Source organism: Vombatus ursinus, unplaced genomic scaffold (assembly GCF_900497805.2).
Source record: "Vombatus ursinus unplaced genomic scaffold, bare-nosed wombat genome assembly UNPS02014781.1, whole genome shotgun sequence".
NCBI classification, from domain to species: Eukaryota; Metazoa; Chordata; class Mammalia; order Diprotodontia; family Vombatidae; genus Vombatus; species Vombatus ursinus.
In genome coordinates, this window is record NW_020954559.1 from 40,011,411 (window position 1) to 40,037,436 (window position 26,026).

Genomic DNA, 26,026 nt, shown 5'->3' on the forward strand with positions numbered 1-26,026 from the left:
AATATGGGTCTAGAAGAATGGGATCTTTGAGGCCTTTTCTCCTCCATCTTACTCCATTCTCTACCTGCCCCCCACCCTGTACACTCCTTCTTCCCTTAATTTGGTGCTGTAGTGACTATGGCAGCTAGAAGGTACAGTGGTTTGAGTGCTGGTCTTTGAGTCAGGAAGACCCAAGTTCAAATCCAGTCTCACACGCTTACTAGCTGTGTGATCCTGGATAAGTCACATGATCTCCTTTGTAGCCTCAGTTTCTTCTTCTGTAAAATAGTAATAATAATAATAGCACCTACCTCACCAGGCTGTAGTGAGGATCCAATGAGATAATATGCGTAAAGAGGTTCACAAACTTTAACATGCTATTTAAACATTAGTTATTATTTTGTTCTTAAACTGTGTCACCACTTGGAGGGGGGCAAGGAGAATTAAAATTGGCTCCCATGAAGCCCGTTAGAAACATTCACAATTCTCATGCTGAGGCCTGAGAGAGGGAGAGTGTAAGTGAATTCTACATGGAAAACCACAAAAATAAAGGGGTAGGCTACAGTAGGCAGCTGAAATGGCAGGATTTGTTTTTTTTTCCCTTTCTTTCTTTCTTCCTCCCTCCCTTCCTTCCTTCCTCTCTCCCTTCCTTCCTATAGAAAAATGGAGAATCCAAACAGGATTGGATGAAGCCTGGATCACACAACAGAAAGAGTGAAGGTAGTCATGAGGACTTTTTGTCTTTTCAAACCTTGTGGCTTTGTTTGGTCCAACAAATTACTCCCCACAAAGCAATGGCAAAACTGAAGGAGGTAGGTAGTGATGGGGTTAAAAGTACACCAGAGTTCTTCTGGCATTTGCCCACCAAATATCCAAGGAGGGCTGCAGGTCTTCCTTGTACCTGCCCAAACTTCAGCATTCCACTCTCTAGGAAGTGTTTAGTTTCAAATGAAAAAGCAGCAAAAGGAAGACATTGTATTACTTGGAAAATATCAGAAGCAAAGAGAAACAGGATAATTTCTTCTACCTGTGAGACATATTACAGGTTTAGCCCAAGGAGTTTGCTAATGGCATCTCAAGTATGTCAAGGAGAACCACAACTTCCCTTCCCAAGTCCAGACAAAAACATCTGCGGCAGCTCTTATTGGCACCTCACATGTGACAGACCACCACAAGCTAAAGGGATATGCCAAATGCCTCCTGACATGAAATGTCTCCTCATAGCATGACTTTGACTGACATGGCACTTTCCTTTTCTTACCTGCATGAACTATTATCATCAACTATTTTTATTGCTAGGTTAAGAATCCTTTAGCATAGCAGCCAGCAGGCCAAATGAGAAAAGACAGAAAAACAATCAGGCATAAGCAAATGGAAAAAAGAATTAGAAAAACTAAATAGGAAAAACAAGACTGGGGATGGTACTGGCATAGAATATGTGTGTGTGTGTGTGTGTGTGTGTGTACATATATATGTGTATATATATATACACATGTGTATATATGTGTGTGTGTGTGTGTGTGTGTGTGTATATATATATATATATGTATATATACACAAAAATTTATTTTTAAAAGAATACCAAAAAATGTTGAATCACACTGGAGGACATGACCTCTAGTAGGAAAGGATTACTGAAAATATACCTTGATTTAAGCAAGCTCTAAAACCGAATACTCAGAGTCACAAAATGTTCTGAAAAGAATCCTAAGAGATCATTTTGTCCAACCCTCCCATTTTGCAGATAAAGGCATGTCTCAAGAGAAACAGAGGGATTGCCTTAATGGAGGATCTCATGAATGCGAGGACCTCCTCCAACAATAGCATTTACTATAGGGTTTCTTGACACACATACTTTCCCTAGTGCCAAAAATATGCCCAAATATTAGGGAATGGCTGAACGTGTTGCGGTATCTGAATGTGATGGAATATTACTACGCCATAAGGAATGACAGATACATGACAGTTTTGCCTAAAATATGTTCCCAAAGACTGCTAAATAAAACCTCCTCATAGCATGACTTTGACTGACATGGCACTTTCCACTTGTGCAGTTTAGCAATTGTTAACAGAAAGGAAGGATGTGTGGATATTAACTTGGATAGGATGTATGTGTTAACTTTGATAGTAAGTTACTAACATTGCCTGTTGTATTTGACAAGAGCTTTGCTTCCTTTTAATATCATCTTTTTTTTGGTATTGCTATAGTCATCATGTATATTATTTCATACAAGCCTTCCTCCATTCCTCTGCATTTTTACTATTCATCATTCTTTATGGTACAGTGATAGTCTAGTACATATATAAACCTTAGTTCACACACATATTGTACATAAAACAAGACAGACCACTGACTGAAAACGAAAGCTCATAGTGCTATCAGCCCCTAAATGTAAGCTTTATTCACCTATTATTCATTCAACAAATATTTATTGAGCATGTATTGGGTTCCAAGACATCGTGCCAGTTGCTTTACTCATCAGTTATTTGAGCTACTTCCTAGAAATTTGTGGCTAGGCTCAAATTTAATGTACTAGGATGACTCTGTGTTTGTCTATGTGCATGACTTCTAGCTTGAGTCAATTCAAGTTTTTTAAGACATAAATTTTTTAAGCCACACAACCTAAAGCAAAGTTGAAGTTCAAGGTATTTTTGTGACTGTGCATGTGTAGTCTAGTCTCTTACTATTAAGACAAAACAACAGGTAAATAATTTTTTAAATGAGGTATTGCCAGCACATATTAACATTAAATATATTCAAGATGGAAGACTGGTCTTGAAAATTACCTATATGGGCTCCATGTTCAAGTTAGTGAAGTCTCTATATCACTAATGGCAATGAAGAGTAAGTAATCCCCGTTGAGTAAAACAATGGAATCCAGGCTGGAAGCCAGAGTTCCAAGGCGGGGCGGGGGGGGTGGGGGTCGGTCACTGTTGTTTACTCATTCTGAAAACCTGATGTGGGGATGAGAAAGGTCCTGCAGTTCCTTAGGAAAAAACTCTGGGGCATGGAAGCCAACTCCACAGATGTGGAATTTCCCAACTTGGCTTTTATGGAAAAGGGAAACAAAGGCCTCAATGAAGATTCCTATCATGTCCTTGAAATCACCAGAGCAACCAGTCTCATTTCCTTTCCCAATAAGGTTTCTAGATAAAAAGTTTGGGGAACACTATAGACATGAAGCATCAGGATTTCTATAAGGCATTTGATGAAAATTTTTCATGAGACCTTGTGGAGGAGACAGAGAAATATGGTAGAGTTAAGGAAACCTGTTTTGGGCTGAATAAAAATATAGAAAGAGTTTTGATTAAAGGATCAGTATCTACCTTGAGGGAGATCCTTAGTAACATCCCTCACTTCCCTGGCCCTGGCCCTGCCCTCTTTAAATTTTCGGTATGAACACATAGGCATGGTAATCCAATTTGCAATGGAGGATATCTACTAAGTTGTATGATAAAATTAAGATTTAGATGAAAGCTTGTTAGGCCAGAACTAAAAAGACTGTGTAGTAGAAAGAGCATTGAATTAGGAATCAAAGGATTTAGGATTGAATCCCAACACCATTTCTTATTTACTGCATAACTTTGGGCAAGTCATTCAATCTGATACAGACTCAGTTTCCTCATTTGTAAAGTGATGGGGTTGCACTGGTGATCTCCAAGTCTTACATTGCTTTAAACCCTAGGACCATATGATTTCATCACTGTGAATACACCCCACATTGATACATACTGAAAACCTTTCACACCATGGTAACTGATCTTCACGCATTGCTGTGGCTTAAAATAATGGTGGCCAAAAGTGTACATAAATATGTGTGCATAACATTTATATATTGAAATATAAAAACATATTTATATTAAAATATGTATATAAAATGTATGTGTGTATGTATGTATGTATGTATGTATGTATACACATATATGTGTGTATCATACCTTCTAACTAACCTCCTGGTGATGAGAAGATAAAATTTAGCAGAGATAAATGCAAAATGCTATATTTTGTCTAACAAAAAAAACAACACAACAGTTTTGCAAGTCTGGGATGAGGAAGCCCTGGCTTAATTGGTCAAATGGAGATTTGATGCCCACCTACTGGGAGTACCACAGGGGGCAGTTTTACACTGGATAAGCATGAAACTAGATGACCTTTAAAGCCCCCTCAGGTCTCAGAATCTCTTATTCTACGAAATGTGTGCTTAACAAGCCCGAAATAATAGGAATGGCATTTAGCATTTGGTTTGGAGTCACTTTGAAAACTGACTCTGCTATTTAGTCCTTGAGCAAGTTGAACCCCAGCTTTTTAATCTGGAACGTAAAGGGATCAAACTTAAATGATCTCTTAGCCCCTTCTGAGCTCTAGACACAGAGGTTCTTAACCTTTTTTGTATCATGGACCCTCTGGCAGTTTGTTGAAGCTTATGGACCGTGTTTCTTGGAGTAATGTTTTTAAATGCATAAAATAAAATGAAATATGTAGGATCATAAAGAAAATTATATTAAAATAGAGTTATCAGAATATTTTAAAAAACAAATTCATGGACTCTCCTCCACCTCCCAGTTGAGAACTCCTGGTTATAAGCCTCTAAGTCCAAACATCACTTTCTTTTCACAGTAGAAGGCAGGTAAGGGCTTTGTCTCAGCGATGTGGACTGAGTCTAAAAGAAAACTTTTTATAGTAACAGGGAATATAGGATTGTGGGGATCATAGATTATTGATAGCTTTGAGTTCTCTGGTAACTCTTAGAAGCAGCTGTTGGACAAAATAAGTTTGGGGAATTATCTACAGATTTAAATGATTACTGCTAGCATTGAGTTACATCAGCTGACAGTTGATTTTCCTACTTGGGTTTAGTTAAAGGCTTATAACAATGATCTCTATAAATCATTGTTTTGTGGTTCCAGATTTTCCCTTGGCTTGTGCAACAGCTTGGACAACCTCCATGTCAGAATCCTGGCTTTGGGCATTTTGTGGTTTATTAATTAATTTTGCATTAACTGTGGCCAGGCAAATTGGAGAGCTGTCATTTCTAGGCACAAGAAGAAAACAGATTTTTTTAAAAGGAAAAATTAAAAGTGGAAATCGAGCAAAACAATATTAGGAAAAGCCAAAAGGACAAAGCCAAGTGACTCAGATTTCTCTTCCCTCCTGCCCACATCTCAGAATTTCCACTTTGTAATAAATATAACCTTACCCTTCTTTAAGTAATATAGGTTGCTCTATACTCTTGTGGTCTCTTCTTCCAGAGGATGAAATCAGATCTAAGAACTTGAGTGGGAAAACGTCCAGACGGAAGGCAGGCAGGCAGGCAGGAAGGAAGAAGAAAGACACTGGTTTAGAATGTTTATAATAATGAATACAAAATTACCCAAAAGGAGAGATGGGAAACCTTTCTGCCATCCCTCTGAGATCAACACCCATTATACGTTGTATATATCTTGTATGTACATAGTTGTTTTCATGTTGTCTCCCCAACTAGAATGTGAACTCCCTGAGGGAAGGGATCCTGTTTTTACCTTTCTTTGTACCCTCAGCAATCAGTGCAGTATCTGAAACATAGTAACCTGCAGCTCTAAGGACACCTACTCTAAAGAAAGTGAAACAATATCCCAAATTCACAATGAGGTGTAAATTGCTAATAAAAATGAAGTCTGGGTTCTTTTTGAGCATTTATATTTTAAGAGGGGACAAAGGGCTAAATTTCTAATTGGGGAATTTAAGATATCTAATTTAATTTAATCTAGTTTAAAATATCTAATTGGGGAATTTAAGATAATTGGGGAATTTAATCCTATAGGTGGTCTACTGGTAGGTTTTTGGGGGCTGGGGTCTTCCTGAGCCCCTGAAATAAAAATATCTTGCCTGTCAAAAAAGTTTTCTTTTTCAGTGCTACTCTGACTTCCCAATTCCCTAAAACAACTTCTTAAACCTTTAATTTCCCCTGGGATTTTAGCTGTTTGTAATAATATGAGTGCCTGTCATTACAACTGAGTAGCAACCCACAGTTAAGTTTGTGGTTTGTTTGTTTTTAGAAGGGGAGTAAGAAATAGTCAAAATTGTTTTTAATCAAAAGTTGAATTTAAAGGAATTTAAAAATTAGTCATTTTAAAAAGTTTCATTGTAGTCCTATTATCTTTTGAGCACATAATCACTTATTTAATTCTAGTTTTATTCTAGAATTTTATATTCCAGGATCATTTCATTCTCGTCCCATGGCTCTAGTCACAATTCCCATGACTGTCTGGACCAAAGCTTTTTTCATGGACTATGACTCCCTTTCGTATGTTGTAGCCTGCAATTAGAATAAGGGCAAAGATTCTCTCACTATCACATTTGCATTTCCCCCTCCTCCCTAAGGCCCAGTACAGTAACTGGCACATAGGTAGTGCTTCATACACACTTGTTAATTGAGTTTTCTATCAAGTTCTCTCATTATAACAGAAAGGTATTGAAATGTTTTACTATTATCAATTATCTACCCATAGCTATCAATTTGTTCTAAAAACAGAACCACATGAACTTTTATAAATTTAACCTATCTTATTTGATATGTATTTTTAAAAGGGAATTTGGAATAATTAAGTTTTAAATAATTTTGAATAATTATTACAAAATTCCCTTTTTTCTCTCAATGCTTCTGATTAGAATTTGACATTTTCAGATAAGAGCAATGTCATTTCTGATTTTCTCAAGACAGAAATAATGTGATGAATTCAAGTCCAAACTCTCAATTGAAATGTGGACCTCTTTCTACATTAAATGAATTTCCGGCAGCTAATATACTGTTCGATTTCACTTTTTTAATCTATTGCATAGCCTTTTTTCCTTTCTATTGGGGTGTTCATACCATTTAAATTAAATAGCAGACTTGTCTTCTACCATTCTTTGTCAAACTGCCAGCAGTTAAACTTTAGGTGGGAAAAGACTCATTTTTGAGCTTCAGAAAAATCACAGCTAGAGCCTCAGTGTTTTTGGCAGATATGTTACTATAGTCCAGAGAAATTTACCAGAGCACTATTTTTCTAATGATGGTCCAATCATCCAAACATGTAATACTCTGTAATTCATGTAAAATCACAGAAGCAGAAGGTAGTAGGCTTGGGGGGGTGGGGGGAGTGGGAAGGGAGGGGGACACCAAGACTAGGGGAGGGTAAGTAAGGCTAGTGACAATCAGAAATAATGATCTCAAAGAAAATGATAAGAGAAAGAAGAAAAAGCAGTGACATCATGAAAATAAGAGTGTGGAAAAGTCTGAGGGATGCAGAAAAAAAGAAATTTGTAATAAGAATTGAAAGGACAAGGAGGAAACTCAAAATTCATTCAGAAGCCAGAAAAGGACCCAGGACAGAAAAAGTATGAGAACAATGTCCTCGAGGGGTGGGGGAGGGGAAATATATATATATATGTAAATATATGTATATATTTATAATGCACAAATGACCAGATAACTATTGATTGATTATTTTTATTACTTACATTTTTTACTGCATCGGCATATTTCTGTTCATTGAAGAAATCATAGAATGTAGCCATGTAAGATTCTTTGAAACTGGCCTGTAACAAAACAGTTTTACTATAGTGTAATAGGTTTTGGCTCACCCCTAAAAATCAGAATAATCAGAAGGCTCCAACAATACTCAACCAAATACTATGCCAATTTAGAAATGAAAAGAAGAGAAGAGAAAGGGAGAGATAGTATTTCTCACTTTTTTAAAATCATTGAGTAAATAACTAACAAACTACTATTCTATGAATTTTAGTACTTTATAGAAGTGCATTAAAAATTTGTATATTCACTGAATTTATGTAAATTTAAACCCATTTTTTAACAGTTCTGGGGGAATTAAATACTTAAAGGAATCCTATAGTAATGCTTTAATTTTTAAAAATCCTTTGATTTTTTTAAAATTATGGATTTTATACATAAGGTTTTTTAAATGGGAGTATTTCTCTATTAGCTAAAACTACAATAATTAAAATGGTGGTTTTTGAATGAATACTTTTACAACTCTAATTTAAAAGAAAGATGTATTATTTTTTTGAACATGAAAGCCCTGTGCATTCAGGCATAGATCCCTGCCCCGTAGACCTCTTCCAAACTAATAAAATTTGGGGAAGACTGAGTAAATCGAGAATGTGGTAAGTCACTGCTTACAGGGCATTTTGCTAAAATAAATAAATAAATAAAAAGTCTTCTGTCTCACTTATATTGAAAGGAACCAAAAGGATTTGCAATTAAATGGTAGCTGGTTATTCCCTGTGATTCAATAAGCTTAGTTTCACTTAGAGTCTGACCATTGCATAAAACACTATAAAGAACAGAGCAGAGGAGAGCAAGAGGTCAGGATCCCATTAACACTCTGAAATGAACCTGAAATAAAAGTTGTTTGTTGAACTAGATATAACATGGACTTGACTCATACCTCATGCTTTTTGGAAAAGTGAAGAATGGAGTAGACTAAGAGGGTTTCTACCCCCTTTTCAGCCTTTGGTTATTTTTTAACAAAGCCTATCTTTACCTCTGTTTCCCAATTTTTAAAAAATTGTTGTTGTTGTTGTCTGAAAATTAAGAATGTCCCCAAATACCACCATTCTTACAGCTATTTCTGATGTGGAGTTCATCATGAAGGCCTGGGGCAAATAATAAAGTAGCAAGTACTCTGTGTCCTCACCACCTCAAAATAAAATCCTACCCACATGTACAAACAACATTTTTTTATACAGGTGAATACAGGTTAAAATAAATTTTAAGGGTAGTTTTACAGAAGAGTTAAAAAAGAATAACCATTTCAGAGGCATGGGTAGAAGGGGCAGGGGAAATACTACCCTCCTTGCTTTGATGACAATGGGGGTTGTTATAGGCCTATTAAATGCATAATTGTTCAACATTTAATATGAAATTATCCCTACTTGCTCCCTGTTTTCCATGCCCTGGTCAAGCAACAAACCAGAGCCTAGGACCAGAGTATTCTCTCCAATGACCCTGACTCCTAGAGGATAGCTCTACTAGTAATAAAGTTGAAGTGAATGAAGAAATACATCCTAAATTCTGAATAATCTTTTTCTCTGCCATGGGGAACAAAGAAAACAAGAAAACCAGTAAAGTCTGGCTATCTTCCAAATTTACAAATATAAGCTAGAGAGAGGTAATTGGTGCTCATTATGTGAACAAAGCACTTAAATGCCAATTGATTGTTTTACTTTTAGAAAGCAAAGTGCAACTAACAAAGTAGAAAAAAAAAGATAAAAGACTTACAGATTTGGATTTGGATAAACTGCCCAGGGTCTGTATAGTCTTGGAGATAAGTGTCAAGGTTCTAGAAGTCTGTGGGTCCTATCAAAGGTAAGAAAACAGAAACATATGTTGGTCCAAATTTAACACAAAAATGTACAGTGTTCACAGCAACTGGTTCCATCACTTTGTGGCAAATAGAGGGAGAAGAAACGGAAGCAGTGTGTCAGATTTATATTCTTGGGCTCAAAGATCACTGCAGATGATGACTGCTGCCATGAAATTAAACGATGCTTGCTCCTTAGAAGAAAAGCTATGACAAATCTGGACAGCATACAAAAAAGCAGAGCCACCATCTTGCCGACAAAGGTTTTTCCAGTAGCAATGTATGGCTTTGAGAGTTGAACTATAAGGAACACTAAGCACCACAGAATCAATGCTTGTCAATTATGGTGCTGGAAAAGAACTTTGAGAGTTCCTTGGACAGCAAAGAGATCAAATCAGTCAGTACTTAAAGAAATTAATTCAGGCAATTCGCCGGAAGGTCAAACTTAAACTAAACTGAAGCTAAAACTTAAACATTTTGGCCAAATAATGAGAACACAGGACTCATTGGAAAAGACTGATGCTGGGAAAGATTGAAGGCAAAAAGAAAAGGGGATGGCAGAGGATGAGATGGATAGTGTCACGGAAAGAATAAACATGGACTTGGACAGACGAAGTGGAAGATAGAAAGGCTTGGTGGCCATGAGGTCATGAAGGGGCAGACACAACTGAACAACAACAACAATGAACTACAGTTATCCTTTACACATAGAAGGGGTTAGGGGCATCCCACCAATATGGAAAATTTTGGTCCTTCATACCAGAGAAGAAGTCTTAATTATTATGGTATTAAAAGATAAAATGTTGCCATTACATGATACTATATATATTTTATGCATTTCTGAATTTCTAATTTTTTTTCAGTGTCTTTGTGTTGCCTATGGCTTCCACAAAATTCCCCCAAAATTCCCATTTAATTTCTTATGCCAACCCCACCACACCTCCACCACATATATAAACCCTGATGGGGAACGTCACAAGATGGAAGGGATAACTACAGTTGGGACTGACCCTAGAGATGAGAATCTTATCAAAGTTTGATACTCACATGGTCAAATATTTAATTAGGATGCCTTAAAAATAAATCCAAACACACAAATATCTAAATATATAACATATCTTTTGTGTGCATACAAGAGAGGCATCCTGGTGTATTGGAAACAAAGTTAGCCTGAGGAGTCAGGAAATCCTAGGTTCAAGTCCCACCCCCACACATACTGGCTGATTCAACCTACTCAAGTCACCTAGGCAACTATCTTATGCAATTTAAGTTGCATAATTAATTACAGATCTTCCTTGGTAGAGAGCTCTTCCCCTCTGGGAAATTGAAATCACAAGTCAGGACCAGGGGGAAAAAATGCATAAACAACATAAATGAAACATTCATAGTGCTATATATAGAACCAGAATACTGTGAATTAATTCTGACACCCATGTGAGTAGGGCATTCACTATTTTTCAAAGGAAATACAGGCACAGGGCTTCTTCCAGGTTACAGGATCCAAATGGGAGTGTGCAAAGCTCCTACTTATCCCTCCAGATGATGGTCTGTTATTTCAGTTTACCTTATAATATTCAAATGGCTTTGTGGTTTTAATGTGAAGGGAGTTCTGTAGGTGACAGCAGGTTCCATGAGGACAGGGAAGCCATCTTTCTCTTTTTTCTTTCCCTGCTAACATCTAGCTTGTTTAGTGAATGATTGGTTTCCAGTGCGGAAAATATATGGAGGTATATGTGTATATATGTATATGTATATACGTATGTATACACACACATATACGTATATACACATATATTCCCAAATATTTGATTCTCCTTTGGAAAAATCCTATCCCTGACAAGGGGTAGATTCCAGTTTCTCATTTTTATGTCAAGCTGCTAAGTCATCAAGAACTTTTAAATGTATCATTAGTCACTGCCAAAGTATACCACCATCAGAGCTGGTGAAAGCTAAAATCAAAGGGCAGATAAGTTCCATAATGCAACCTACTTTTAGCCAGGCATTAAATAGTAAGTATTGGTTACATTCATAATCCATTCTATAATAGGCTGATCCCTGACTCCTGTAAAAGGTCGTTTTTATATATCAATCTTTTACCTTCCTAACATAGGACACAGAGAACTTGGCAGGAAGCTCAACCTCATCTGTGTTACGGAAAAGGTCTGACATGACAGGGAAGGAAGGAAAAAAAAAACCCAATTCACATACCGTATGATGAGGGGTGAGCTGAAAAAGGTTTGGTGAAAGGATGGCAGGAGCAAAGAATCTCAGAAAAATAAAGCTGCTCACAGCAGTGTATCTCACATCCAGGTCACCTGTAACCAAGAAAAGACATTTCATCCTGGACTCTGGAAGATAATGGGAATTGAAGGGACTTTGTTACTTGGTAGAAGAGATACAGTTTGGACACAGGGGATGGCTGTGACCTAAGCACGATCTTCAAATCAGAAGTTCTTACTGGAGAAAGCATTATCGTTTGGGAGCAGCATCAGGGACACAAGAGGTGTGCCAAAAATGCATAGCCATTTGTGAGGAAGGGGATAACTACTTGCCCTTGGAAGCTGGTCTTTCAACAGCACTGGGAAGCACCTTAGTTATCTCGTTGAGTTGATACTTTTTTTTAAAAGAGTAAAACAGATTAGCTTGTCTTTGGCTGGATTAGGTTCACCGCATTTAATAAACCTGAACTTTCACTGTGGAAGGGATGGATGGTCATCCTATAGTCAAGTAGGATTGGAAAGACCAGGGGTTTTCAAAGCTATCAATTAGATCAACAACCTAACTTGTCACTAAAATGTTCTGTTGCTTGGGTTAAATTACACAAACTTACGGTCAGGCCCACTTATAACATGGTCTGCATTGCTGGCTACCTACACCGAACATGATTTTGTGGAATAAAAGATAGGATGGAATTTGGGAGGCACCTTAACTTGCAAAAGGAGATCTCTTTGATCATGCTGGAGATCTCTTTCAATCTGGAAGCATTTTTATGAATGACTGCTTCTAACAATCCAGGACCCTTCAGGTATGTTTTCATAGTGCCCTACAAAGTAATCCAGTGTGACCAAAGCTATTACAGATGATATGTACATTGCCCTTGCTTTGAGAGGTAAATCACCCCCTCTCTTGGACTAATGGAGAAACTTGCACAGAAAAGTTGGAAAGATGACTTACTAAATGCTGTACAATAGGGCAGGACCACGACAAATCAGTCTCTCAAACATCGTTACTGGACCAGTCAGAAATCTCTCTCCCCTACTTCCTTCCCCCTTTCATTCTGCTATTCCAAAAGTGTGAAATGATACATATTTTTCCAGAGGACCCATTTCACTCTGCTTGGAAAGGCAGTGACCTATAGATATCCACTTCAATGGAAGGGTGTACAGTACAAACACAATACCTCCAATTGACAGCAAGAAGAGACTGCTGAGGAAATTCCAAGTGGGAACACTAAAAGAAGCAATTTATCTGAATTGGAGGGTAGCCAAGACACAGAATAGGTTCCAACCCTATGAGGAAAGTGCCAGGAATTTTTTAATGGTCCCACGGAATTAGGAGGCCTTATCTTTTTTAAGTGCATCCAAAAAAGGAAAACAGGAGAGAATACCTAGGGAAATACTACGCAAGAAAATAAATTGCCCCCAACCACCTCCCTGCAAGATTAAAAAGGCAAACTATCGACCTGCCCATCATATCGAGGCCAGTCTAGTTGTCTAATGTTGAAACAATTCCTCTATTTTAATGTAGGATCCTCTTTTTAAAAGTCACCCTTAGAATTGGGTCTAGTTGACTAACGTTGAAACAATTTCTCTATTTTTATGTAGGATCCACTTTTCAAAAGTCACCCTTAGAACTGAGAAACATGGCAGATAGAAAGATAATTACACCAAAGGTGGGAAAGTAATTATTTTTAACCAGGGTAACTACATCAATGGATATAAGAAACTCACCTTGGAATCGCTTGGCAGCTGATTCTCTCAGTGAAAAGAAAATATCACACATGACTGTTGGGCAGCTTACTCCAGATTTTGTGATAACATTGAAGATGCGATCAACATATTGCCTCAGGTTTTCCTGCAACACATTTCAAATTGATCCAAAAATTTTACTGTCATCTACGAAATATTGTTTCATAGGATTTGGAACAGAAAGCGACCTTAATGAACATTTCTTTCCTCATCCTCACCATTTTTCCAGTAGTGTGTAGGCTTCTTGAGGGCAGGGATTATTTTGATTTTGTCTTTATATCGCCAGAACCTAGAATATTTGCATTATACATAATAGGTACTTAACCAACGCTTTTTAATTAGCACCTTTTTCTTTATCTTTTTTTGGGGGGGGGGGGTGAGGCAATCGGGGTTAAGCGACTTGCCCAAAGTCACACAGCTAGTGAGTGTTATGTGTCTGAGGCCACATTTGAACTCAGGTCCTCCTGACTCCAGGGTTGGTGCTGTATCCACTGTGCAACCTAGCTGCCCCTAACCAATGCCTTATGAACTGAACTGTTTAATCTCAGAAACTGTGGCCCATGGAGACTAAGTGACTTGACCAAAGTAATATATCTAGTAAGTGGCAGAGCCAGGAATACAGCCCAGATCATTTGACCCCAATTTGGTTCTTTTTTCCCACACTCCCAGCGAGGTGGCACAGTGGATACAGTATTGGATCTGGAGTCAGAAGATCTGAGTTCAAATCAAACCTCAGACATTTATTAGCTATGTGTCCCTGGGTACGTCACTTATTTGCTATCTGCTACAGTTTCCTTATCTATTAAATGAGTATAATAACAGTACCTATCTCAGAGGGTAGTGATGAGGATAAAATGAAATATTCACAAGATGCCTTGAAAACCTTAAAGCTTAAGAAAATTCTATCTATTATTACCCAAATAGTATTATTATCCCCATTTCTCAAATGGAGAATATCAGAACTGTGAAAATAAATGGCTCGCTCACAGTGCAGCCACATTGAGTCCGAGCAGGGAGAAGCAAAAAGCCTTCTCATTCAAAGCCCAGAGCTCCAGCTAATAGAGGTGAAGGCCTAGGAAATCAAAAGCAAACAAAAGGAGCAGAGGAAACCGACTGCATCCACTCATAGACACTGTCCCTAAAGTAGATAGGACCCTTGAAGCCACCCAAGTGCCTCATAATGAAATGCAAAAATTTTAAGACATTGGTGCTTTGGTCCCTCCAATTTAAATAGGTATAGTGTTTATTCCCTGATTGAGAAATACAAAGTAGCATTAAGATACCTGATAGTCACGCCCTCAAGACCCGTGTCAGAAAATCAACTTTCTATTCTCTGAATGCACATACAAGATAAGAAGGCAAATGTAATTATGACAATAACAATCATTATTCACTGGAGAGTATGTGAAAAAAAAAAGATATACTTCTCCTCCCCTAAGGATAACCATCCATGCTAAAAGACAAATGAATCAATGGGACAGGAAGTGGGAAACCTGGTTGCTAAGACCTGCCTCTGCTACTAGCGTGCTCCAGGAAGAATCATTTTCTCTACCCTTCAGGTTCCTCATCTGCCAGATGAGGAATAATAGGGATATTACTTGTGTGCCCACCAAACTTGCAGAAATGTTGTGGTGATGAATGGGAAAAGAGGTATGATATGATTTTTTAAAAATTATTACCGCATGAGAAAGGAATGACACCTTTGAATGGAGAGGGAAGTCCAGTCCTTTAAGGAATGAACTAATCATTAGAACTTCTATGAAGAGGAATTTGTAAGGACCCCTCCAGATATTAGGCACCAGAGAATAATGATGATGATGATAATGACAATAGAGTCGAAAATTTAAATCATAGGTATAGGCAGAGCAAAGGATTAAGATAAAAGATGAGAATCTGAAAAAAAAGTGAGAGCAAAAAACCGAGGAAGGAAGAAGGACAAACGGGGGTAGAAACCTTTAAAAGTAAGGTGAATTTAATTTCAATTCAATTCAACAAATATTTATTAAACTCAGATTATGCACAAAACACAGTGAGAGGTACTAGGGAAACATGTGGTCCAAAAAGTCTACCTTGGACATAAGATAAATACACAGATAACTATAATAAGTAAAATGATAATTGATACATGCATTAGAGAATATATGTGAGTTAAAGAAAGTTAAATTTGTAAAGGAAAAAGAGAAACAATGCTGAAGTCTTAAGAGCTTAAGGTGAAGGGTTAGAATAATAGGATTGAAAATAGACAAAGGAAAGAAGGAAGAATGGTAGAATCATAAATAAGAAGCTAGAAGATATCTTAGCAAATTTTCTTTCTTTCTTTTTTTTTTTAAAGGCAATTGGGGTAAAGTGACTTCCCCAGGGTCACACAGCTAGTAAAATGTCAAGTGTTTGGTCTGAGGTAGAAGATATCTTAAAGGTCATCTAATCCAACCTACAGTTTAGAAGTGAACAGTAATAGAAGAGAGTATAAAAGGACATTGCAATGACATACATGAAAGATGGAAGATTAATGGGGTCATCTATAAGAATTAATATTAGCAAATCAATTGTCATTGCTGTTGCTTGTCCTTTGTTCTTGAAAAGGACTGTAATATCAGGAAGATGATGCCATGACATTCAAGTGAATTGAATTTAAGTGAGGGAGGGCTGTGCAAAGTCACCAACCTAACTTTCTCCTCTGGAGTGAATCGATAATCAACTGAGAAGAAGGGAGAAAATGAAGAAATGATAAAAAGAAACATTTTTGGGACAGGAAAATTTATACAAGAAAAAAAGATAGAGGTAATTAAACAAAACTTGGCCAGAAGAAAAATTTTTCAATTTGCATACCCCCAAAATAACCAGTTCTCCAGAAGTGATTACCCCTTAGCAACATGACTTGGAAACACCCTCTACCTAGACTTACTACCCATAGTAAAACAAGAGGCCATAAATTGTCCTAATGCCAAAAAAAAAAATAACTAAGAGATTGGATTTTCAATTACAAAATGTATGTATGGAGGGGAAAAAAGTAAGAGGAGTAATGTCTTACCATATTGTTTTCCAGGTTCTCTCCATCTTTTAACTTTACTGGATCAATTTCACAAGGTTTGTGGACTTGGCATATCTGGAAAGAACATTTGCACCAATGACTTCGTAAGGATGGTATCAAGCATATAGAAGGAGAGTGAGCGTCATAGAAACCCAGTACTATGGCAGATGCATAGGAACATTCATGTCACACCATTCAATTGGCCATTCCACTTTTTATTCCAATGCAAGATTTAATCAAGTACAATCAGGGTTTTTCCAGGAATCTGACATGCTTGTCTACAAATAACCAGATTCTCAGGCTAACAGGTTGAAACTAATTTTTACTCCTCTAGTCTCCCCATCCCCTATCTGTCTTGCTTCAAACCACAACAATGCTATGTAACAGCTGATCCGTGGCTACGCTTTGCCAAATGTGGATAACAATTTCTGTTCCATTATAGCTAAACCCCATTTTGAAAATGATTTTTTTTTCCAATTGCTTAAGGCAGAATATCACTTAATATGCTACTTCATGTGCAAAAGGATCATTTGGTAAAATCACTCAAGGGGGAAATACTTCTTGACAAGTTATCACAGTTAACAGTTTAGGTAGGAAAGTGCTGATTCACTTGGAAAGGAAATACAGGATCTAAATTTGTCACTCAATTACTACCCTGGGAAGAGAACAATGGCATTGTACTGGAGAGATAATAAAAAGTCACCACATGAAACAGCTGCAAAAGATATCTAGCAGTAGCCATACTGCTTTAAGAATGCAGAATGAGTGGGAGTCCTTGTTAATGACAACGAGACTTTTAGCATTAGCTCATTCTGTCTGAGGTTGAATGTTTGTTTAAAGTAAATTTTCCCAAACATGGGAAAAGTGGCATGAATTTTTGTCAGACTCTTAGGGAAACTTCCTCTTCATTAACACAAGTCCAGCTCTGCCACTATAGTAAAAAAAAAAAATGAGATACAAATACAAGGTTAAATGATGTTTATTAAGTGCCAACTGCATATAGAGCTGTGTGCTAGGTAATGAAAATACAAGGATTTTAAAAGGACTCCAACCCTGCCTGGAAAAAACTTACATTCATCTAGAGGGGATAGGATGTGTCTATAGTACAAACTAGGGAGTAACTGGGAAGGAGTGGGGGGAGAGGAGAAATCAAGACAAAGTGCTCTGGGAAAATTTAGTGAAAGAAAGAAAAATTTTAATTAGGTAGACCAAGGAAGGTTTCACGATGGAAGAAGTGGCAGCTGAGCTGAAGGATTTTAATGTCTACCTGAGTTTTCAAGCAAATCCCCACTTTCCATTTAGCGATGCTACGATACCCATTCTCAGAAGGCTCTTCAGGCTAACAGTCTTACCTCCTCTATAATTGGTTTTAATGTAACCTGAAGATAATGCATCCCTGCCAGCTTCATTGTCTCATCAATGCACTTGGACGTTAAGGAATTTCCTCTGAAAATGGTATTTGGGTCTCTGGAAAAGAAAAAATTTCTGTAATTTCACCCTCTTGTAAAACAAAACAAAACACTGAGAGAAATTTTTTGAAAAAATTGCAATCACAGAAGCCTACGATTGGGTTGTGAACACACCCTCTATCTGAGGGAGGGCTGCTGAGAAAATCCTTCAGTACTGGTGAATATAATTTCAGATTTTTAATAGACATTTTTAACTACATTTGCTCATGCTACAGCTAGATGTTTTGAGATTTTTTTTTAATGTGTAAGACATTCACCAGTTTTTCCCAGATCATGAGAGAGATAATGATCTTGGCCACTGTCCACTATCAACTTTTTTCTTTTGTGAACTTTGTATTACCAAAAGAGAAAATATCTTTTAAAAAAAAAAAAAGCAATAGATTAGTGATTCCAGGAATGAAAAGCTCTGGTTGATAGGAAAGGCATTGCAAAATCCTATACAAAATAAAGTGCTCTATGCTAGCTTTAGTAAATACAGAACATTCTAGAATAGTTGGTGGCAGTTGGGCCATATGTACCTAGTGGGGAAAGTAGTCTTTTTCTTCCTAGTTGTCAATCATACCTGCTGCAAAGCTCAGTATCCAGAATACTAACTTGCTGTGAGGGTGATGCATTTCCACCAATCTTCAGCTCAATTTGCACAGACTTCTTAACAACTACATTTAAAGGTGGTAATTTTTGGTTACCACCTTCATCTTTAGACTGATTAAAGAATGCTACAGCAGTGAAAATGGTGAGGGTGAGCTGAACTCAGACCTCTCCAAAGCAACCAGTTCCCATCTTTGTTCATTCATCTAATAGTTTCCTGAATAAAAAAGTAAATAGTAAAAAAAAAAAAGTATATATATATATATATATATATATAGAATGTGATAATAACAGGAGAAAGTCTACACTTTGGTTATTTTTTTTAATGTCAGCCACTCTATTCTTTGTTTCTTCTGTCAAACACAAAATAAAATAGCTGTGTGACTTTGGGTAAGTCACAACTCTTGGTCTCCAGTTTCCTCAACCAGAGCTGGACTAAATGACCACTGTGATCCCCTCCCTCTAAATTTTTGATCCTACAATTCTATGAATATATATGATGATTGTTTCATAGTCATCCAGTTACCCAAGCGTAGGAAAGTCCATGCTTTTCAGTTTTTTTCTCTAAAGTATGATTGTTCATATCTACCAATTTCCAAAACCATGTAATAGGATGAGAAGAGATCTGGACTTGGAATCAGGAAATCTGATTTGAATCCCATCTCTGACACACAGTAATTATGGGGTCGAAGGCCAGGTCTTTAAAATGCTGCGAGTCTCAGTTTCCTCATCTGTAGAATGGGAGTGCCACGGCACTTGTATCACCGATATCATGGAATTTTTTGTGAAGAAAGCACTTCATAAGCCCTAATGCACTCCACAGCAATGTAAACCATCCTCCAATTCTGGAATGTTGGGGTTCTGTTTTATTTTTTTCCTATTTGTACAGGGGAGTGGGTGTTTGACACTCACTGAGTCCTCTTCACTTCGGCATTGGCAATGGCGCTGATGAAAGGCACAATCTTGCCATAGTGTAAAAAGAGGCGCACGAGTGGGATGGCTGCTTCGTGCTTTTCTCTACACACTTCTCCCAAAATGTGGGCTGCGGATGCAGACACAGGCTGGCAAGGAAGAGAGAAAGGAATGTTCAAAGATCAAGCGTCCAGCAGACGATGTCTTCTTAGCCCTGTGTAAGATTCCCCTGAACAAATAGTCAAAGAGTACCCCTGGGAGATTGGTTAGAGAGGCAGACACTAGATGGTCCCATAAAAGAGCACCAGACAAAGATTCTCACCCTGGTCTTGCCTTAATGAGTTGTGAGATCTTGGATAAGCCACTTTACCATTATTTTGACCTCACTTTCCTCATCTGCAAAATAGGAGGATTGGCTTAGACCATCTCTAAGGTGTTTTCCTGGGCAGACGGAACACCAGGCCTAGAGTTAGGAAGACATGAGTTCAAAGCTAGCCTCAGACACTTACTAGCTGTGAGAACCTGGGCAAGTCATTCAACCCTGTTTGCCTCAGTTTCCTCATCTGTAAAATGAGCTGGAAAACCACTCTAGTAGTTCTGCCAAGAAAACCCCAAGTGGGATCATGAAGAGTTGGACACAACTGAAACAACAACAACAACAAAAAAAAGGAGGTGTCTTCTAGCTCTAAAATTCACTGAATTTGAGATTCTGTGAATTTTTTAGTTCCTAGTCAGTGTCACCCAGTCACCAGAGGGCAGCCATTAGAAAACAAAACCTTCTGCATCTGAACTCTCCCTCATGATCAACATGTTGGTTGTGTATGAAATATCAGGGTTTCAGGGAAATGAGAATGATGAAAATCTAGTTAAATAGTTTCCCACTCCCCACCCCTTTCTGTGGTATTATCATTTCCGGCCACTATAAATACACCTTTCAGGTGAAAATGAAAACATAAAATAAAAAAGAAAAAACCCACATATCTTCTGAGGAGTCAAATTCAGTTATTATTTTCAAGAGTCCCTGGACAGCACTGACTCATTACACAGTCTACAAAAAGAGGTGTCAGTCAAGCAAGTCTTCCTTTCCCCAGGACCTCCCATCTCCTAAGTCCAAACAAAATAAGTTTTTATTAAGCAAAGAAAGCAGGTTGCAATTTTTTCACATTCAAACACAAAATTAGGAAGTTGTACACACTGCCTGTGGGTTCACATCAACGGTTCTAACTGCAGAAGGCTTGGGTGTGTCTTTCCTTGCAGCCAGGATGGGCAGATAATGATCTCTCAGTGGGGCACAAAAACAAGAAAATAGGAGAGAGAAGTCTTGAGAAAATCATAAATATGAAAAGGAAGCAGTTGAGGCAATCTGAGAAGGCTACTCCTCTAATTGGCTGGAGAATGAGGAATAGAAATGTTTATGGCCATTTTAGAAAAGTCACTAGTAGGTAAACCAGGGGTACAAACAAGCAAATTACCTCAACATCTGCAGATTTTAAGAGGAGGTCTCGAAGAGGGCTGTAATAATCCGAGGAAAATACATGATCTTCAGTGTAAACCACATTTAACCTGAGGGAACCCAGGTCACCTGGTTTCAAGGATTTGCTACCATTATCTCTGGGCTGTAGGAAATACCTGGAAAGAGAGGACAAAAAACAAATGTGGATAATTTATATCGTAAAAGCCATGGGTACCTTCAATCTCTGTTCTACTACTTTCAGTCATTTACAAAGCAATTTGTAAACCTAGCCCTTAGTATTGGTTCTCTTTGAAAATGGAAGGATCAACACTAATAACAAGAATAACAACAAACCTAGCCCCCAGGTGCCTGAGTGAAGGAATACTTTTGCAAAGGAAGGACCGACTTTGGAGGAGAGGAGGTCAGTTTGACTCGATACAATTAAGCAAATGTTTCTCAGTCAGGTCCCAGGTATAAGGCACGATGCTAGAGCTACAAAATTGAAAACAAAATAGCACCTGCCCTCAGAGGATGTACATTTTACTTGGAGGCCAAAATATGCACAAATACAAAGAAAAATGAGTCAATGAAGAGCCCTGTTGCCTGGGGTGCTCATGAAAAGCTTCTTGGAGGAGCACATGAGTTGAGTCTTGAAAGAAGATAAGGTATCTGAGATGCAGAAATGAGGAGGACATATATTCCAGACATGGGGATCTAATCATGGAAGGAGATGGGAGGCAGAGAAGAGGAAGAAGTATACTATAGCCATGAGTAATAAGTGGTATGAATAGAAGGGGAGGAATAGAGTGGAGCCTGGGGAACCTCTAAGAGTCTCTTGTGGCTGTAATATAGGATTCATAATGGGGTACAGTGTGAAATAATGATGAAAAGATGGGTGGCAACCAGATTGTGAGTGGTTATAAGTAAATGGCAGGCTAAGAAGATGACATTTTAAATGGGTAATGATAGAAGGATTTAGAGCCGGAGTGACATGGTCAGACCTGAGCCTAAAGAAGATTCCAAGTAAGAGGTGGTGGTGGTGGAATAGAAGGAAACAGTGAGGAGCAGACAAATACATAAGATATTATAGACAAGACCTGGCAATTATTTAGCTACTGAATGAGGTTCATGGGAGAACTACTGAAGAAGACAGGTACCCAGATAGTCCCCAAACCAAATCCTTCTGTATCTAAGAAGATCTATGGCCGGGAGTGAGCTGACTCTTTGGGTTCCTTAATTGCTTTGCTGGTAATTTTACTAGTAGCAGCCATACACTGATTTTCAAAAGAAGGGAAATGAATAAAGGGGAAGGAAAAAGATGGAGAAAGAAGAGAGATGAGGTCAGGGTGAATCAAAGCAAACTTGAGAAGTGGAAGAAGAGAAGGAGAGAAGTAGGATGAAAGAAGAAAAGGTGGAAAGGACAAGACAAGAGGAAAAGGAAGAAGATAAGCTAGTAGCAAATAAAGTTGAGTTTTAATTATTTTAATGACTGCAGAACAATCTTTGTTGCTAGAGGAAAGATAATCCAGTTAAACTTTCTAGGGTCTGGTAATTTTTAGTAGTAATTTGTGTTCTTTCTCCTCTTCCTTTCCCTATACCCTTATCCTAGTGTGGCCCGTTTCAATTAGCATCAGACTTCTTGAATGCAAAGTGATTTTTGTAAGATGCTGCTTTAACTCCTCTTTGCCTGCTAGTTTAAACATTCCATATGAAAATGTCAGAATTCTTTCAGTGGAACTTGTATCTGGGGCATCTAAACAAGCCTGAGCATTCATGGGAAGCTTAAATGGGCCACCATACAAAAGATGCAAATTTACATAGTTGTTTTTTTGTATATACATGCACTGTGCATGTGAGCGCGCGCACGCACGCACACACACACACACACACACACACACACACACACACACACACACATCTCAAATGTCCTGTTGTTAAGCCTAGGGGTTTCTTTAAAAAGGTATAATCAATTCACCCTAGAGCAAATGCAGTAACATGGGGCCCATTCCAGTAAATGGCTTCATGGGATTGAAATGTAAAATCTTATCCAATAATTATAACCAGAGTATACTCAATAAAAATACAAAACATAGCATGAATAATTCTCTCCTCAACTACACTATAGCTCAAATATTGGGTTCACATTTTCTATTTCTTTGGCATCCAAATTCCAACACTACCATCACCATCACCCTTCTGCCAACAGTGTGGGATCTCCATTCTGCAGACGGCATAAATTATTGTTTACTGACTGACAGCTATGCCAGCAGGCACTATCTTAAGTTTTCTTTGTTGCTTTGTTTGGATGGCACAGATCTCTTTGCCTTTGCACAAGCGCCTTCTGTGCCTAAAATGTACTCCCTTCTTACATCATCCTGTAGGACGTCCTGTTGCTCAGTTGTTCGTCCATGTCTGACTCTTCATGACCCCATGGTCCATACTGTCCATAGGGTTTTCTTGGCAAAGATAACTAACTAAGTGGTTTGCCATTTCCTTCTCCAGTCGATGAAGACTCCTGCAGAAGATTTCCTCCTGACTCTAAGGACACCACTCAACCCCCTACATTAAGCAGCCTCTCCCTACACTGCATTGTTTGAATAGCACAGCTACTGGCATCTAACAAAGCAGCAGTGATACTAACTTGTGACCAACTGTATCCTATCACAACACTAAACAATCAGGAAGACCTGAGTTTGAATTCTGTCTCAGACCCTTACTAGTTGTGTGACCCTGGGCAAGTCACTTAACCCTGTTTTCCTCAGTTTCCTCATCTGAAAAATGAGCTAGAAAAGGAAATGGCAAACCACTCCAGTATCTTTGCCAAGAAAAGCCCAAATGGGACCATAATGCCTGAGACACAACTGAAAACAACTGAACAATGAATTGACGTGTAACACAGCAGCAGTGACACTAATTTATGACTGATTGCATCCTAGTACAACAAATTTTGAGCTTGTCTAAATTGTTCTGTCATGCTATAGCTGAGGGTTTACCTCCCTCCCCTCCTGAAGTAGCAAAACTTGGGAGAAAACAACATTTTAACTATTTTGGTCAGAAATATTTATAAAATGTATTACCCACTTCCTTTCTCCAGCTTGTTATAAAGAAAAGTTCTTTTTTTTTTTTTTGGATAATTCAAAGTTATCAAACTCCCCAGAGTCCTAACTCTCTCATTCACTTTATAATAGAACTTCTAAAAGACAAAGTCTGTGGCCCCACTTCTCCACCACCCACTCACTGGGCAGTCTGGCTTCCTCCTGGCTCCACTGAAACTGCCAATTCCAAGTTCACTAAAGTCCTCCAAATCAACACATCCTAGTACTTTTCTTTCTTTTTTTTTCTGCTCACCACAAACAATTGATGTCAAGGTTGTTAAAAGTCACACATTTTCTCGAGGCGAAAGCCTAGCCTGGTTCAACAAGTTCAGAAATGGCTTTCTCCTTCTGTTGGCCTTATTACAAAATGTCACCAATCTCTTTCTACAATAGGCAGGCACAGAGCAGAGGTCAGTTTGAGTTCCCCTAATGTCATGCTGCTGCTCTATGTCAGAGGTTTTGTTAGGTCTCATGTTTTGAACTGTACTATGTATTTCAAAAGATCAAAAATGTTGATTTTGAAAGGACTCCCTAGGTAACTAGCTGGTCTCACAGTACAGTGGAAAGATCATTGAATTTGGAGATAGACTTCCCCTCATCATTCTTCCTTCCTTCCTTCTTTTCCTACTTCCTTTCTTTCCTTAACTTTTTTCCTTTCTTTCTTTTCTTTCTTCCTTCATTTCTTTCCTACTTTTCTTCCTTCTTTTCTTTCCTTTTTTCTTTCTTTCATATTTTCTTCCTTCTTTCCTTTTTCCTTCTTAGTTTCTTTCTTTCTCTCTTCCTTCCTTTCATTTTTTCTTCCTTCTCTTTTTTCTTCCTACTTCCTTTTCTTCCTTCCTTCCTTCTTTTATTCCTTTCTTTTACTTTTCTTTGGACAGCTGTGATTTCATTCATAGATATAGATCCCCATGAGGAAACTCCCTTTAAGAATACAAATTAGTACCTGCTCTGTCACTTATGGTCTTATTGAGTTGTCTGGGGCACTGAGAAATTAAGTGACTTGCCTTGGGATCATTCAGATGGCATGTGACAGAAGCAGGATTAAACACAAGTTATCTTGTTCTAAGACTAGCACTCTATCCACTGACTCCTCAATGTCTCTTGAGCATCAGGTGAAAATTCCTAAAACTTATCTTGCCTCGTGTCACCCAATAAAACTCTTTATCAACTCTCCATTTCCTGCTGAGTAAAGTCCACCTGGAATGCAAGCCATTCCACAATCTGACCCACTGGAACCTTTTAATTCAAACATTTATTAAGCAACTACCATGTGTAAGATAGGAGGCAGCTAGGTGGCTCAGTGGCCTGGAGTCAAGAAGACTCATCTTCCAGACTTTAAATCAAGCCTCAGACACTTAATAGCTGTGTGACCTTAGGCAAGTCACTTAACCCTGTTTGTCTCATTTTTCTCATCTGCAAAATCAGCTGGAGAAGGAAATGGAAAACCACTCCAGTATCTTTACCGAGAAAACTCCAAAGACAGTGGGGTTCACGGGGTCACAAGGAGTAAGACATGACTGAACAAAGGGATCACGAAGAGTTGGTAATGACTGAACAACAACAACTTGAGTGTATTGCTTTACTGGCCTTTGTGAAAGTACCCGTTGCGCCTCAAAATCCTGGGAATGGATGTGGGCTGGTAAAAAATCAGTGTCTTAGGGGCTGCTAGGTGGCACAGTGGATAGAGCTCCGGCCTTGGAGTCAGGAGGACCTGAGTTCAAATCCTGCCTCAGACACTTGACACTTACTAACTGTATGACCCTGGGCAAGTCACTTAACCCAGATTGCCTCATCAAAAAAAAAAAAAAAAAGCAAAAATAAATAAATAAATAAATCAGTGTCTTAGAAGCATCATGTTATAGTGAATAGACCACCAAACCTGAAATTAAGAGACTCCTGAGGTTGTGTAGTGAATGAATGTTAAAACTCTTCTAAGGTCACTCATACAAAGTATGTGACATTTCATCAGTCCTTTCTCAATTTTATTTATTTTTTACCATTTCAAAGTCATATAGGATGCTTTTAAATTACAGTATATCCTTTATTGTTGAAACCAAATTATGCTCTCACTGGTTCTCCCTACCACTACTACCCCACCTTTTTTTTTTTAAAAACAGAAATCATAGGAAAAATAAACCTGCTTCTCTCTCTCTCTCTCTCTCTCTCTCTCTCTCTCTCTCTCTCTCTCT

At 38.1% G+C, this 26,026-nt stretch overlaps 1 protein-coding gene across 2 annotated transcripts in view; it reads right to left on the reverse strand.

The window, feature by feature from the left end:
- Positions 1-26,026, reverse strand: part of LOC114046205 (ras GTPase-activating protein 3) — a 287,044-nt gene that overhangs the window by 27,741 nt on the left and 233,277 nt on the right. For both annotated transcript variants that reach the window (XM_027866456.1, XM_027866457.1), the window contains exons 10-18: positions 20,762-20,918; positions 19,290-19,438; positions 17,673-17,787; positions 16,321-16,395; positions 13,272-13,395; positions 11,530-11,636; positions 9,240-9,317; positions 7,460-7,537; positions 5,178-5,251 (exon numbers count right to left, since the gene is read on the reverse strand). In XM_027866456.1, the coding sequence (XP_027722257.1) occupies positions 5,178-5,251; positions 7,460-7,537; positions 9,240-9,317; positions 11,530-11,636; positions 13,272-13,395; positions 16,321-16,395; positions 17,673-17,787; positions 19,290-19,438; positions 20,762-20,918 (957 nt within the window). The remainder of the gene's footprint in view (positions 1-5,177; positions 5,252-7,459; positions 7,538-9,239; positions 9,318-11,529; positions 11,637-13,271; positions 13,396-16,320; positions 16,396-17,672; positions 17,788-19,289; positions 19,439-20,761; positions 20,919-26,026) is intronic.